Consider the following 16690-nt stretch of genomic DNA (forward strand, 5'->3'; position numbering starts at 1 on the left):
CAGTTATTGCAAGGAGTCCAGTAATGTATCCATACATATCAAGGAGTCATTTTGATTTTAATTATAGCTCCAACAAAGTAGGCAGTTTGACTTACTGTTTTTCAAGTCTGTATGTAGTTGCTTTTAAAATAGGCAACATTTAAAAGAGTTATTGAAAGTATGGTAGTTCTTATAAAAAATATTCTCAATAAACAAATACTGTTAATACAAGGTCTGTTGTGTGGGGTTCTGTTGATTTCTTTTTTATTACATTAAACCATTCATACCTAAAAGATTGGAACCATTGATGAATGTGCAGAAGGCAAAGCAAAAAGAAATAGGCATAAAACTAGAAAAATTGATAAAGGAGAAGGGTATCAAGAATGGGAGTGATCACGTGTCCAATATTGGTCCTAGAAGTTTGGAACATGCCATTAGAATACATTGTAGGATCATTAGTAATTTTTGATTTTCATTTTTCAGGTGTAGTTCATACATTCTTGAATCCCTTTCTTATGACAGGCTTACCTTCTGTTTTACCTTGTAGGAGTCTATATTATTTTCTCTATTATTCTTGCTCTTTAACTTCTATTTCAGTTATTTTTTCCTTGCCTGATCACTGGAACTACATGCTATAAATTTTTATACACACACACACACATACATATATATATATATATATATATAAGAATAGATTTTAATTTAAACAAATGTTATATTTGTATGTCACAACATATTATTTGTTTGTTATGCTAAATTGTAATTTTTATGTTTTCATTTCAAGACAGACAATGAAAGGATATTCTCGCAGTCCCTTCAAAATCAACTCCTTCCTGATCATACTTACTCAGTTGTGTCTGGTGGTAATCCATTAAACATCCCTGATCTTTCTTGGGAACAACTTAAACAATTCCATGCTACTCATTACCATCCAAGTAATGCTAGGTAATAGTCTTTTAGTCCTTAGAAATGAATTTTTATTTATTTATTTATTTTTTTACTTTTAGTTCCTTATTTACTTTCATAGACACTTATATAATAACAAGTTAGTAAAAGAATATATTCTGATGGAATTACACTCAAATTCATGAAATGTAACATTTTAAATTTCTTTTGGCCTTTTATTTGGTGTCAGTAAAACACTGAATTAAAAAATGGATGTTCTGGGGCAGCTAGGTGGCACAGTGGATAGAGCACTGGCCTTGAAATCAGGAGGACTTGGTTCAAATCTGGTCTCAGGCACTTAACTGCATAACCCTAGGAAAGTCACTTAATCCCAATTATCCCAGCAAAAAATAAATAAATAAATGAAAAGTGGATGTTTCATTGAGTAAGGGGTGGGGAGAGAAGGAATTTCCTTAAGTTCGAAGTTTCTGCTTAAGCGTAGATTATTATTCATGCTTTTTGGATACCAAGAGACTTGAAAATAGTGAATCTTGGAAATAATGTGTAATTTTTGAGAAGTTTCTAGATTTTAACATTAAATGCTATTGTAACATCTTTTTAGAAATTCTTTGAGATCTGGTTTTAATATTGTTAATTTTTTAAATTTATATTTAATATATTAGAACTTTAACTGCTCTGATGTTTATATATATATATCTATAAAGAATTATAAATATAGATATTAATATGATACGCAGCTTGTGAATTTAAAAATCTTTGCTTAATAATCAGAATCCTGGTTGAATGGGCAAGGGGAAGAGTATTAATATTCAGGGTTGTTAATAAGGATTTTTTCAATTTGGAGTTAGAGGGTTGGGGGGGCAGTTATTTTCTAGCAAAATTAAATAATCATAGAAATTGAGATAAGCAAAAGACTATTGAAGTGCCTGCTTTTAAAAAATTTTATATTGCTAATTTTGCATTTAACCTCATTTTTTCAGCTTTTTTTTCCTTCTAGTTTTTACAAACTATTTTGTAATACATTAGTTTTCTTTAGTCATTCAGCTAAAGATTATTCTTAACTGAATCATTTTAAGCTAGGAATATCTTTGAGAGCTATGAATTTATATATATATATATATAGCTTTGAAAAAACTATCATTATTTAGTTCTAGGTGGTCAAGCCAAATGAAAATAAGCCAATTCTTCTTAATATTCAGGTTCTTTACTTATGGCAACCTTCCGTTGGAACAGCATTTGAGGCAAATTCATGAAGAAGCTCTAAATAAATTTCAGAGAATTGACCCTAATACTTCAGTGCCAGCCCAGAAGCTTTGGGATACACCTGTAAGTATTTGATCTATAATATATTATTATAGCTTCTGTTATATGTACCAATTAAGATTGGCCTCTTATTTTTTTATGATAGATTCAAAAACAAGCCCCCATGTATTTAAGATTGCTTTATTTCAAAGAGAAAAATGAAAAATTAACTTAAAATATAGAGAAAGGCATCTTTTATTGCGAAGCATTTTATTGATATTGATTACTTGTATTAAATTTTTTTTTTGTTAAAATATTGCTGTATTTTCAGAGGGAATACCATGTGACATGTGGTCCAGATAAATTTGCAACAGACCCAACTAAACAAACAACTATTGGGGTCAGTTTCCTTTTGCCAGAGTAAGTATACTAAGTAAGTACTAAATTGTGTTTTTTAAAATTTGGAAAATTTAAGAAAAATAGACATATAAAGAATTTTGGTTTTATCTACAAATTAAAAGTTAATAAGGAAATTTTCATACTTCAATTTTTAGAAAAGGGAAAATGAAATGTTAATAGTAAAGTATATATTAGAAACTTTTACTAAGGATGGTTAAAAACAAAAACATTAGAAAATATTTGATGCTATCAAAAAATGAATATTAATTTTACTTTCTTAATATATTTGTAGTCTAGTCATTAAAGAGAAGGGATATAATGCTTGTTCTAGAGGAGATGGGGAAAAAGAATTTTACTGTGCCATGTACAACTTGGTGCTCCGTTCTAAAAATTTTATGGAATGGTGAAAGGCACAAAGAAGCACAGCATCATAGATCTAGATCTTAGAAGGATTGTTGTAGGGTATCTGGTCCAAATCTCATTTTACATAAGAATAAACATTATAGTTAAGTTGCTGAATTATCTTATCAATATAGTATTACAGATATATTTGAATCCTTCACCCTGAATCTTTTGTCTTCACTACTGATTGATGGACCTAATTCTCCATTTTATAAAGCATTGATTGAATCTGGTCTTGGCACAGACTTTTCTCCAGATGTTGGGTAAGTGTTACTGCTGAATTTTTTTTTTAATTAATAAAAATGAAATTTCTTTTTTTCCTCTCCCATCACCACTGAAAAAAAATAAAGGAAAAAACAAGCTTCTTGTAAGTATGCATTTGCATAAAGCAAAATAATTTCCTTTTTTGACTGTGTCCAAAAAATACATGGTACTTTTTTTCCCCTGAATTTGTCACCTCTGCCTAGAGGAGAGTAGCATGCTTTTTTTTTTTTTTTTAAATCGGTTTTCTGGAAGTGTGATTGGTTATTGCATTGATTAGTCTTTAAATCTTTCAATATTATCTATTTTTATAGTGTTATTATTATATAAATCATTTTAGCTTAGTCCATCATTTCATGCTTTATCTTCATTCAAGTTTTCTTAAACTTCACTGAAACCAACCCTTTCATTGTTTCTTATGGTATGATAATTTTACATTGTATTCCTGTGCTTTGATTGGTTCAGCTCTCAGTTGTTTTGAATCTGTTTGTTTTCTAATTCTTTGCTACTATAAAATTAGCTGTTAGAAATTTTTGTCCTTTTCCCTTCATATTGAGGCATAATTCTAGGCAGTTCTCCAAAAGTTATCTGTTGCTTTAAAAAAAAAAAAAGGTGCAAAGTGGTTTTGATGGGGCAGTTTTCATTCCTTGGGAGTTTACAATACAAATGGAAGACATAGATTCTTTGCCTATTTTCCATACATTATATTAAGTAGAGAACATGTTTATATTTCAGTCTTCTGTTCAATTAGCTATTCTTTTTCTTTAGATTTGTATTTTTTGAAGTTTCGTGAATTACTTCAGACATTTTAAATAATGGTTGATGTATCCACAAAAGAACTTAACATTTTTTAGCAGTGTCACTTTAATTGATCCATGAAGAATTTAAAGACTTTGAAGTTTGGACCTTTTTGTAGGGTTTTTTTTTCTTTTAAAACATTAATAAGTTAATTTTGAAAGTTTTCATTTATAAAACTGTTCAGATTCTGGCATTTTCAGCATGTTTGTATTTTAGGTATAACGGCTATACAAGAGAGGCGTTCTTTAGTGTGGGCCTACAGGGGATTGCTGACAAGCACATGGAAACAGTCAAACAGATTATTACTAAAACAATTGATGAAGTTATTGAGTAAGTAACATTGATTAAGAATGAATGGTTAAGAATTTTGAACACGATTTTTCCAGGCACAAGTTCTAGTCATTAATCTAAATTAGAAAAGATGAACCTTTTTCTTTTTTTTTTTTTTTACTTCTTCATCCTATAACTGATACTTAGCTCATCCTTTATCATCTTATGTATTATGTCTCAGTTGATTATAGTATTGGCAGTTCATTTGTTCCATAATTCTTTGAGATTTCATTTATTCTTTTACTGCTTTTGTCCTTTAGGAAAGGGTTTGAAGATGATCGAGTTGAAGCTTTACTACACAAAATTGAAATCCAAATGAAGCATCAATCAACTAGTTTTGGACTTGCCCTGTCATCAGTTAGTGATTACTTAATTTTGTTTCACCTAGAGTATTAGAAAAATATCAAATATTTGTAGAAACATTTAATTATAGTCCATATTTTGTCTCCATTGTTTATTTGCCTTAGTTAACCATTTTCAGGTAAAATTTTCCTATTTAAACACAATTAGCTCTTTTGAGATGCTTTTTTTCCCCTAAAAAGTAAATTTCTACATTTAATTAATGAAAGAGAAGTTTTAAATTGATATTAATGTTATTTTTAAGTGAAATTTGCTATTTTTTTAGGCAGTATGCTAATTCTTACCTTAATATGGTATATCAGGGCTATATTATGAAGGCATGAACGTGGTGCTGTATTTTATTTATCAGAATGGAAGTTTTACCAAGGTAAAAATGCTTCAGGTACAGATTATTTATCTCTTAACCCTAGATAAGGCTCATATTAGAGAAGCTTCTCACCAGAAGGTAATCTATTGAGATGTGAAAAATTTTTGGATTTCATCAGCTCATTGCATTAAGCTACATTGTTTTTTTAGTTTATCAGTGAAATTGCCTTAAAGATCCTTCAAGAATGAAATATTAGATATTAACTAAAAGAAATTATTCTGTAGTATATTTTAACTTGCCATTCTGTTCTTTTGAACATATACAAATGAAATGTTCCTGAATAACAGACTATAATATACTTGTACATCTTGAAGCCAAACTTACTAAATCTTGCATTATCTCTGTGTTCCTGATGGGATATGCGAACATAAGGAAACATAGGCGACTGTTATTTTCCTAATCTGGATTGGGGTTTTTCTGTCGAAATCTCATATGTAAAATTACAATGGGATGTCTAAAACAAAACATGTAGTATTGATGTACTTGAATGCTTTTAAGCATGGTGATGTTTTCTAACTAGAATATATATACATTGTGTTCCCAATGAAAATTCTTTATTATAGTACATAGCTTCCTGCTGGAATCATGAAGGAGATCCCATTGAACTTTTAAATCTAGGAAATCAAGTGACTCGATTCAGGCAGTGCCTTAAGGAGAATCCAAATTTTCTTCAAGAAAAAGTCAAGCAATATTTTAAGGTAAGAAGAATGAAGAAATTGTATTCATGATTTCACAATGATCTAGGAAAAACTAGAAGTAGAATTTGGAGAAATTTACAGAGAAAATCATGGATTTGAGGCATGAATTGAAGCTGTTGTGCATAATGTATTAGTATTAGTGTCATATTAGCTGACTTCTTTTTATTAATTAGATTTCATCATTTTACTCCATTACTCAATGTCAGCAGTTCATCTGTAACTTAAAGAATTGTCTGGGACATTGAGAGGTTCAGTGACTTGCTTACAGTCACCTATTTACTATGTATTAGAAACAGATCTGGATCCCATTTTTTCTGTTTTGAAAGCCTGAACTGTATTCCTTATGCCATATTACTTCCCAGTTTACTGGTGAATAGGTGAAACCCTTGTTTGTAAAGAACTAATGTCGAGCAAAGCTAACACTTGTATTATAGGATAGGAGAAGTTGTTTTCCTGTACATAGTTTTTCTATTTCATGGGATGTACCAGCCTATGCTAGATCAAACCAATTGAATAATAAATCATATTATTACTATAAGATATGGATAGTCCTATTCTTTTTGTAGTCTCTTAAGTGATCCTTAATGTTATTTTTAATTCATGAAATTGTATGCATAATTTTAAATCAGTTTACTTTTCTCTGTATTGTTTATTATTTAGGTAATAATTTGTTGTGCATTTTTAAAGGAAATGGCCCAATCTTTCAAGGAATTTATAATATGATACAGGCAGGACAAGTAAATTGTGCATTACAAATACATACTGAAAACAAGCATATAAACCAAACTGACTACAACTTATTTAATTGCTGATGACCAAGTTAAAGTTATGTTCTTGCTTTTTGAGATTGCTACAAATACATTTTATGATTCCTTGCTTTAAATTTTTAAAATGGCAGCTATATTGATTCTCTTGTTTGTAGTGGGTTACAGCTGTATATAGTTAGAATGAATGAGTTATTTTTGCAATTGAAAAACCATTATAATGATAGGATTCTATTTACTGAGGTAAGAATCCCAAGAAATATTATTTGGAGTGTTTTACAGTATTAGAGAGTTGAGATTTCAAGTGTGACTCTGAGCATATCATATTATTTACAGAAATAAAGCTAAGCACTTAATTATAAAAACTTATTCATCTAAAACAAAGAAAAAGTGATGTGTTCTAAATTAGGCTGTTCTTAAATGTCTTATTCCTCAATACTCATTTGTCATTCCCCTCCCCCAAAAAAGGCCTAATTTTTTGTGTCATGAAAATTCTTCATTTATTAGTTTGTATTTAAAAGTATTCATACTCACTGCGTTTTTCCTAATATGAAGAAAAAAAATAGAATGCATCTCTCTGTTTAATGGAAACATTTCTGTTTTGTAGTTTGAAGACGTGTAGTTTTAGCTATTGGTCTAAAACACAAAATTGATTTTAATTTTTGTTTTTATTTTAATTTTAACATGCTTGACTAAAAATGGCTAAAGCTGTCTATACAAAAATTGTCTTGGAATAAGAACTGCTCACCCCCAATAGCAATTTCACTTTCTCTGGAATGTTTGAGGTTTTTTGTGCAGGATAATAATTGCAAGGGTTTCTAATTATTTACATTTTAATTAACATACTAAATGTGTAAGTTATTTATCAATTACCTAGAGTGAATAAATGCCAGGTTGGATTTTTAGTCTGTGTTCTACTTAATTTTTACTTCAGGATTAATTTATTTTTATGTAAACAAATAAATTTAAAAGTAATTCATGTTGCTATTTGTTTATGCATAAAGTGGATTTTCATTGGCAAAGCAAAAAGAACTAAAAGAATTATCTGGATACTTTTGGACAATCTTTTTCTCTTCATTATTAAAATTATTAATTAGCAAAGTTCTTTATTTCATTTAGCGAGAGTTGACCTGTGAATAATTTGTATTTTCTCTGTTAGTTGTAATGTTAGAGCACAAGGGAAAGAAAAATCATTGTGGCAATTTTTAATATTTTGATTTATTTATTTTGTTTGTTACAGAATAATCAACACAGATTGACTTTATCTATGAATCCAGATGAAAAATATTATGAAAAGCAAACACAAATGGAAACAGAAAAACTGAAACAAAAGATTAATTCTCTTTCTACAAAAGACAAGCTATATGTATATGAAAAAGGTTAAGAATTTTGTTTTTAAATATGAAGATGTCCTTTTTAAATAGTACTTTTCTTTAACATTCCATGATGTATACTCTATACCATTGTAAGTGATATTGCCATAGTTAATAAAGAAGCTGGAGTCATTTCAATCAGTGATGTATTTACTGAATACTCAATATATATTAATTCTGCCAGCTTCTTTGAGCAATACAAAAACATGTAAGAAATTTCAAAGAATTATAGGACTTTGTTGATATGGGGTAGGATAAGGAAAGGGGAGGATAAAGCTCTTGTAGTTTCTAACTAGGGAAAGTAGTTCAGTAGTGCTGCAACTTAGAAGAGACATTTCTAATAAACATACTATTTAATTTTTAACATTTACCTTATTCCTAACTTTTACTTTTATAAATGAATTCTTGCTTATATATGCAGAAAAGCAAACATGTCTTTGAATCAAAAAACAATTATTTTATGTTGACATGCTTTTGACATAATGTGATACTTGGTGGATCTGTGATGCCATCACTGGTTACTCCCCCAACATTATCAATTACAATCAATTCTTAAATTTTTTTTTTTTTTTAGTTTCTGCCTTTTTACTTACATTGTAACTTGAGAGACCATGAGAAACATCACTGATATCAATTAATGGTCTGATCCCACACTACTACATACAGGATCACAGTTCTGCCTTTCTTTGTTAATGTTGAATCAGCATTCTGTTTTGTTGAAATATTCTGGCAGTACTTATTTTCCTATGACTTTTTAAATTCCAGAAATTTGGCTTTTTTTTTTTTAATCTTTTGTTAAAAAAAAAAGATTAAAATGTTTAATTGAAAACTTAATATTGATCATTAACATATACAACTAAACTTTTGTTAACCATTCTTTTAAAATGGTTAATACCTCTGAATAAAATACAACTTTTTTCCCCTTGTCTATTATTAATTAGCTTCTCCTTTAACATAACAAATATATATAATCAAGTGCTTAACAAGTCAACATTGACCATGCTAAGAAAGCTCATTCTACACCTCTAGTCAGTAATCTCTCTGCCATGCGGTACAAAAAAAGCATGTTTCATCCATATATTTTTCAAATGATGATTTGCTGTTATTTTGGACAGAATTCTGAGTTCATTTCAGCATTATTTCCTCTGAACTTATTGTTTTGGTCATCACATAAATTATTCTCCTAATTATGTTAACTTCATTATGCACCAATTGTTATAAATCTCATATTAAAATAGCAATAATAATAGTACCTATTTCTCAGGGTTGTAGTGAGGATCAAATGAAATTCGCGCACTTAGCATAGTTCCTGCATGGAATGAGTGCTATATAAATGTCATCTGTAAAGCAATAAGTTTGTTTATTTGGCATGCTTAAGGAAAGGTCCAGAAGGGAAGAATCTATGACTTAGAAACACTAACTAGAACTAGGATGCAGTAACAACCAGGAGGGAAAAAAATACTAGGTAAGGCAATCCATTGATACATGTAGTCCTTCCTTTTCTCTCTTCATCTTAGAAGTATAGATTAAGAAACTTGAAAAGTCTGGCTGTACTGGATTTTAGTCAGATCACATCTTGAATCCACATTTTTGGAAGAATATTGACAAGCTAAAGTATTTGTAGAGGCAGATAATCAGAATATTGTGATGAATTCAAAACCATGTTATAAAATTCATCAATTTTGAAGAAACTAGAAATGGTTAAGCTACAGAAGATCGCAAACAACTATTTTCCAGCGCTTAAAGGGCTGTCATGTGGGACAGAGATGAGGTTTGTTTTACTAGCCCCTAGTGGGAAAAATGAGGAACAATGGAGGAAAGTTGTGGAATAGCAAATTTTGATTTCTTAATAGAGCTCTATAATGATTTGGAATTTAATGGGATGATTCCTGAACAGATATGGTTTAAAGGAGATGATTCCAGAGCTCCTCTTTCCCCTCTGATTCTGTGATTCTATCATAGCTACTACTGCTAGCTTATAAAATACCATTCACCTTTATTGCAGGACATTTTACAATTTAGACAGCTTGAAAAAACAATTTCCTAAGCATATTAATCAAAGTCTTTAGAAATACTGTAGCATATTCATAAAGGAGTGTTTTTAAAAATGAAGCATTTGTAATGTTTAATTGAGCTGCATAATTGCAGAATCAGTAAATAGGTTTATGTACCTATTAAAATTGAAATCATAAATGTCATTTCTTTTTTTCTTTTAGGTTTAGAATTACAGGATTTACAAAGTAAGCCACAAGATGCTACCTGTCTTCCAGCATTAAAAGTATCTGACATTGAGCCCACTATATCCTTCACTGAGCTGGACACAGCATTAGCAGGTCATTGTAATGTGAATGTAACTGTTGTGGGAAAAATTTTTGGTTTCATTTGAGTTGTTGTGAACAAGTAAAATACATAATGCTGTTTTCTCTCATGAATTACAGTATTCTGACCATTGAATCTTAATTTCACCTCTAGTTCTCCTGGGGCATATCTGCTTGCTTGCCTACCATGTAGTACTTTGGGTTTGATTTTCTTTGGAGATAGATTGGTCTGATTTTATAATTTTCTTTTTTTGAAGAGTGTGAATCACTCTTCACTCACAATCAAGTTTTCAAGGGGAGTTGTTCATCTCTTGACCCTTTTGCCAAAATGTACTTTTGACCCAGTTGTAACTGTGGAAGAAATATAGGAAGAGGCAGGAAAAAGCTACATAAATTACTGAGATAAGATTAAGGTTTAAAAAGATTAAAAAAAAAAAAAGATAAAACTAGATCCCCAAAGCATCACTGCTGTAGTAATCAGGTTGTCTTCCTGCATACTTCTTTAAGAGGCATTTATACTGACCCAATATAAGTTATTTTTCAGTTATTATGATAACTGCCTGACTTTACCATGGTTTCTGATCAAAAGTTGTCAGGCACAAATATTTCTGGTGTCAATGTGTAACACTGATGGTGTCTGTTCTTATTTAGATCTTTCATGAGGTGCTAAGCTTGAAAGGAGTTCTCTATTTGTTCTGTCTTTATTATAGCATTAAATGTGCTCTTTATCTGCAGAGAGGCAAACCATTTTCAGCTAGAGTTCTTGATTGTATTGGATCAATTCTTATTAACAAAAAAAGATTGATAATTTCCATTATTGTCATCATGAGAATAAAATATTATATACATGAAGAGCTATGGCTATTAAGGACTATGCATTATTTACACCATCAACATTTGTTGATTTTTTGGGTAGGTCCAATGTATCTACAAAGAGTTGTAGCCTGGTTTGGTGATGAAATTATATATGTAAAAATAATTAAATCACAGCATAAGGTAGCATATGCTACAGTTGTCAGTAAGATGTTTTGAGTTCAGAATCATCCTATAGGGTTGAGCTCATTGAGGAGAGCAAGAGTGTCCAAGCTTAAGGAAGAGCTTAGAGAAGTAGAGCGCCAATGACAAGGTTTCCTGACTCCCATCTGGTGCCGCCTCCTCCCCAGCATTTAGATAAGTGGTAATTAATTGTCTCCTGCACTGAAAATGTGAAGGGAACAGTCATAGGAATTAGAAATTTTTTTCTACGTAATGGAATGAAAAGTGGATACAGACCTGGTTTGAATCCTGATTCTTCTGTTTGTTAGCCTTGTGACTGGGCCAGTCATCTCCCTTGTTCCTCATTATAAAATGGGAAGTTTGCATGAGATGATGTTTATGGTCTTTTCCAGCTTTGGATCTTATTAAAAATACTAGACAGGGAGAGCAGGATGTACATTATAATGCAAAGAAAGATGTAGAGCCCAGAATTCGTAACTTTTATTCAGAGACCGGATTAAGTAGAAACCTTAGCTAGACAAAGCCTTAAATGCTAAGCTAGTGCTAGTTACAAAATTAAAAAAAAAAAAAACCCACTTTAGAAAAATTCTCTATCTTAAAATTTAACTGAAAACAGTTTGTGTTTAACCCTGTATTCCAAATTTTACTACAAATGAATTTTTAAAAGCATAAATATTTTACCAATTGATATAAATTGTAGGAGGCTATGTAAAGTGAAAGTGAGAATTACACTAAATCTGATGACATAATTTTAGTTTTTTACTATGAACAGCATCATTTTTAAATGGCAAAAAATAAACATATTCTTCTTCCTAGGTGTTCTTAAAGTTCCACACTAATTATAAATTACTTTTTTTTCCTATAGCTGATGAAATTCCTATACAGTACTGTGCTCAACCAACCAATGGTGTGGTATATTTCAGAGCCTTTTCTAGTCTGAATACGCTTCCTGAGGAACTGAGGCCTTATGTACCTCTCTTCTGCAGTGTGCTTACAAAGTAAGTTGATTTTGATATTAATTATAATTATAAAGATACGTAATTAACATAAACATACATGTAAATGGCCCAATGATAGAGCACAAGGCTTGGATTCAGGCAGATCCAAATTCAAATGTGATTTCAAGACACTTTCTAAATGTGTCACCTTGGACAAATCACTTAATCTCTACCTCAGTTTCCTCATCTGTAAAAATGAATATTATAATAATAACTAATTCCCAGAGTTGTGAGGATCCAAGGAAATACAATATTTTTAATAATATTTTATTTTTCCCCAATTACATGGAAAACAATTTTTAACATTTGTTGAGTTTTGTTTTGTTTTGTTTTGAGTTACAAATTCTGTCTCTTCCTTTCCCTCCATTCTTGAGATAGTAAGCAGTCTGGTATAGGTTATACATGTTCAGTAATGTAAAACATTTCCAAAATAGTCATTTTATGAAAGAATTCAAAAAATAAAAAAAATCAAAGAAAAACAGAAAGGAATAAAAATAAAAAATAAGTTTTGTAGTGTATATGTTATTGTCTAAAAAGATTGTCACCAGCAAGAGGATAGTGTATATATTTATCCACATCAGTACCAATATTGAATTATCACTTTAACTAGTTTTGCCATTTGTAATGTAACATTTCAAGGGCATTTTTTATCAGTGTTAAAACAATTTTTAGATGTTCAATGATGTGTGAAAATAAATATTTTTGTATTTCATAATTTCATTCTTTAATGAATTTTATTTAGTTACCTTATTCTATATTTTATAATAACTTCAGCCTTTTCTCTGTCTTTGAATGTAGACGTTTCTGAGTTCAAAAATATCTTTCTCTCTCAAGTTAGATGTAAAGGTTTAAGTTTTCCCACAACCACTGTTAAAAGGAAAACTCTGAGCTATACTTAGTGCTTTCTTAAAACATTTTAAGTAATTGTTATCTTCACCACCTGCAAAACACTTTATATAAATTTGTTATCCTGTATAACTTTAGCCCCTTAGAAATTCTGTGCAATTTGTGTTATTCCTGAGAGTGGACAAACTGGTCTTGATTTTAGCCTCATTCTTGCTAGTGAAAGGTGTTCTATGTCATTCCCAAGCACCTGTGAGTCTATACTTCCAGTTTACTTTCAGTGACCATAGAACGCAGCTAGGTCTCATAAATCCATAAATCAATTCGTCTGAGACAAAGAATGATAGTCCAAGTCCCATGTATGTGTAAACCCCTTCCTTTAGTGAAACTAATCATTCTCTATGACGCTGCCAATCCCATAATCAATTAGATGATTACCTTTCTGTTCTTTATACTATGCATATAAAAATGAGTTGTATCTTCAATTCTTTGTCTTTTGGCATAATGGAGGCAGCCATTTGACCCATTCTATTGGTAGGTTCACTTTCTACTAATAAAATTTTATCTTGCTCAGAGGTTATTTGCCTCAGTTTATCTTTGTTGAATTTCATTCACAAAATTCATCATTTGTATTCTTTTGATAGCTAGATGATTTCATGTCCTTTGAATCACTTACTATTGGGAAGTAGTTCATAAGCTTGTCTCACTATATCTAAGACAATATTTTAGTTAAAATCTCCCTATGCTTTTTTACTTTCATTACTGTGCCTCTCTCACCCTACTTGGTTGGACTAACATCTATAAAATGAAGGGATTAGATTAGATGGGATTTTACTTCTGTATATAAATAATAATCATTTTAACTGAGGGTCAGGCTGGTTAACAGTTAGAGTTGATTTTGAGGTAAAGAAAACTTGGATTCTCTATTTTTGACACACATAATGTGTGACATTGGCCTTGTCCTTTAACTTGTCAGTTCACTGGGGTATTCTGGACAATTACAAGTTGCTGAGGAGGTGCCAGCCTGCATTGGTACAAGAATTTCCTCACCTGGAATCCCTATTCTGATGAAATCACAAGTCTAGGCCCTAGTCTTATGAACCAGTTAATTTATTATTCTCTTTCCTTTTTCTTCCTTTTCCCCCTCATCCCCTTAAACCCATTTATCTGCCTCATTAATTAACCTGCATAATAGTACTTTTATTTTTATTCTCTTTATGGTGATGGCCAAAAGAGGCCAGATTGTGTCTGTTCACTTCAGTCTGTTCACTTACAGTTAACTGTAAGGTTAACTAAACTTCTCAAATTCATGTAGCTTTAATGACTATTACTTATCTTTGAAAAGGTTAGTTATACTTAGAAAGTTGATTTTTTTTTTTTTTTTGAAATCTCTTAAATTTACCTGATTCCAGTTTCTACAATTTTTTTTCCCTTTGGAATAAAAACCTTTTGCAGTTCTATATGATGGAACTTTGACATGTGATAATTTACTTTTTGGTTGCTTAATTTCATTGTGTTTTTTTTTGGGGGGGGAGAGGTTGGGCATTGAAAGTACTGAGTGAGCTGAATTTGGCATTCATTTACTATTAGTTCACTTTGATCAATTTTCCATCTATCCCTCTTCATTATTTTCCAAAAGTTTTCTTTTATTGTTTATTATTTGGCAAGATTATTTTCTTTATAAGTTTTGGGAAGCCTAATAATGACAGGAATTTTTTTCTTCCTCTTATTTTCCAGACCCTTCATCCCTTTGGAAAATTTCAACTTGAAAATTTTTCTGGCTTAATTTTTCCTTTGTTGTTTTTATTATTGTGTCCTAGCTTACAATATTTTTTTTTTCATTGATTCTTATATATAATTTTTTTTTAACCAGTATTCTTTTACCACTTCTTTTATTTAGATCAATTACAATATTTGCAGTTTTGGTTGAGATAATCCCATAAAGGATCTGTAAATTGTTTGAAACTTAAGTGCATTTACATTAAGAGGGAAATGATCTAGGAAGTCAGTCTTCCTGTTTCCAAAGCAATATATATAGTTATTTAATTTCTTAATCCATTTCTTTAACTACTAGAACATTAAATTGTTTAAATAGGTAAAGAAAATGGTAGAAGAGGGGAAAAAAGGCTAGAGGAATTCATATTTAGAGATGGATAGATATTTTTAAAATTTGTGATTTATTTACAGTAATTTATGAATAGTTTATGTGACTATTTATGTATACTCTACATATAATATGTAGGTTTCTTTTCCTAGGGGATTAATAGAGACTTCTAGAGAAGGGCTATAAAAACTCATGGAGACTTCCTAAATACTTTATAAGGGAGTATAAAGCATAGTTTTTCTTCTGTGCTATGATTTTAATGAGTAATTTAGGATACTTAATAGAAATTTTACATCTATATACACATATTTTAAAATAATGATGAATTAAATAAATACTTCTATATTCACAGGATGGGTTGTGGCATTTATGACTATAGAGAACAAGCTCAGCAAATAGAACTAAAAACAGGAGGAATGTCAGTCTCTCCACATGTGATTCCAGATGATTCAGATTTAGATGTATATGAACAGGTAAATAATATTTGGTCTTCTCCATGGTTACTACTGCAGTTTAAAGATCAATTAAAAGGGTTTTTAAGTGTTACTTAACTTTTTGTACGTTGGCTAACAGTGGGTTTTGTTTTTTCTTTTTAGGGTGTGCTTTTTTCGTCTTTGTGCCTGGATCGAAATCTATCAGATATGATGCATTTATGGAGTGAAATATTTAACAAGTAATATGGTTTGATTTCTTGTAGAGAATGTTACCTTTTAAATACTCTAGAAATCTGTATTTTGGAAATGAAAGAATTAAAGTAATTTATTTTTTTGGGGGGGTGTTGTCATAGTACTTAATATTTGATAGTTTACTTTTTAAAAATTGTAATTCTGGGTTTTGAACCAGATTATGACAAATTTTTACATGCTCTATAAATTAATACAAAGGTGCAGCTAGTTGGTATAGTGGATAGAGCACCATCCTGGAAGTCAGGAGGACGTAAGTTTGAATCTGGCCTCAGATACAACATTTCTTGGCTACATGACCCTAGGCAAGTCACTTAATCTGAATTGCCTCAGGGGAAAAAAATTAATACAAAGTAGATTTTCAATAAGTTTAAAATATCCTCAGTTGCTCTTTATTGGCTATTAAATACATCATAAATTTTAGCTTGGCTTTTAATATCCTATATGATTTGGTTCCACATGGAATTTCTAGCTGTTTTTCTTTCTCTTCTTTGTACATGGTATACCAGCCAAATGGGACAACTTGCTATTCTTAGACTTGTTCTGCCCTTTCTTTTTCTTTGTGATTGCCTATATTGTACTTCTCATGTGTAGATGGGATAGTGCTCATCTCTTTATTCAATATCTATCTCTTCCACAAAATCTTCCCCGTTCAGTGGCAAACCATTTCAGTATCTTTGCTAAGAAAACCCCAATGAGGTCATAAAGGATCAGACAACTGAAAAAACTGAACAATAAACATAGATATCTAGAGAGAAAGAGAGAAAGGTTAATTTCAGTGCATCCATAAATATAGAGATATAGGTATATATTTATGTATGCGCATATATATGTATTCATGTATAGCCAAATATATACATATATAGACA

At 30.5% G+C, this 16690-nt stretch overlaps 1 protein-coding gene across 11 annotated transcripts in view; it reads left to right on the forward strand.

The window, feature by feature from the left end:
* Positions 1 to 16690, forward strand: part of PITRM1 (pitrilysin metallopeptidase 1) — a 48390-nt gene that overhangs the window by 14909 nt on the left and 16791 nt on the right. For 8 of the 11 annotated variants that reach the window (XM_051962143.1, XM_051962146.1, XM_051962144.1 and 5 more), the window contains 12 exons: positions 764 to 924; positions 2085 to 2211; positions 2459 to 2547; positions 3063 to 3191; positions 4204 to 4317; positions 4578 to 4674; positions 5608 to 5742; positions 7747 to 7885; positions 10096 to 10212; positions 12059 to 12191; positions 15491 to 15611; positions 15735 to 15811. In XM_051962143.1, coding sequence (XP_051818103.1) covers positions 764 to 924; positions 2085 to 2211; positions 2459 to 2547; positions 3063 to 3191; positions 4204 to 4317; positions 4578 to 4674; positions 5608 to 5742; positions 7747 to 7885; positions 10096 to 10212; positions 12059 to 12191; positions 15491 to 15611; positions 15735 to 15811 — 1439 coding nt within the window. The remainder of the gene's footprint in view (positions 1 to 763; positions 925 to 2084; positions 2212 to 2458; positions 2548 to 3062; positions 3192 to 4203; positions 4318 to 4577; positions 4675 to 5607; positions 5743 to 7746; positions 7886 to 10095; positions 10213 to 12058; positions 12192 to 15490; positions 15612 to 15734; positions 15812 to 16690) is intronic. The other 3 variants (XM_051962140.1, XM_051962148.1, XM_051962142.1) reach the window with 3 other exon arrangements.

Source organism: Antechinus flavipes, chromosome 5 (assembly GCF_016432865.1).
Source record: "Antechinus flavipes isolate AdamAnt ecotype Samford, QLD, Australia chromosome 5, AdamAnt_v2, whole genome shotgun sequence".
Taxonomy (NCBI): domain Eukaryota; kingdom Metazoa; phylum Chordata; class Mammalia; order Dasyuromorphia; family Dasyuridae; genus Antechinus; species Antechinus flavipes.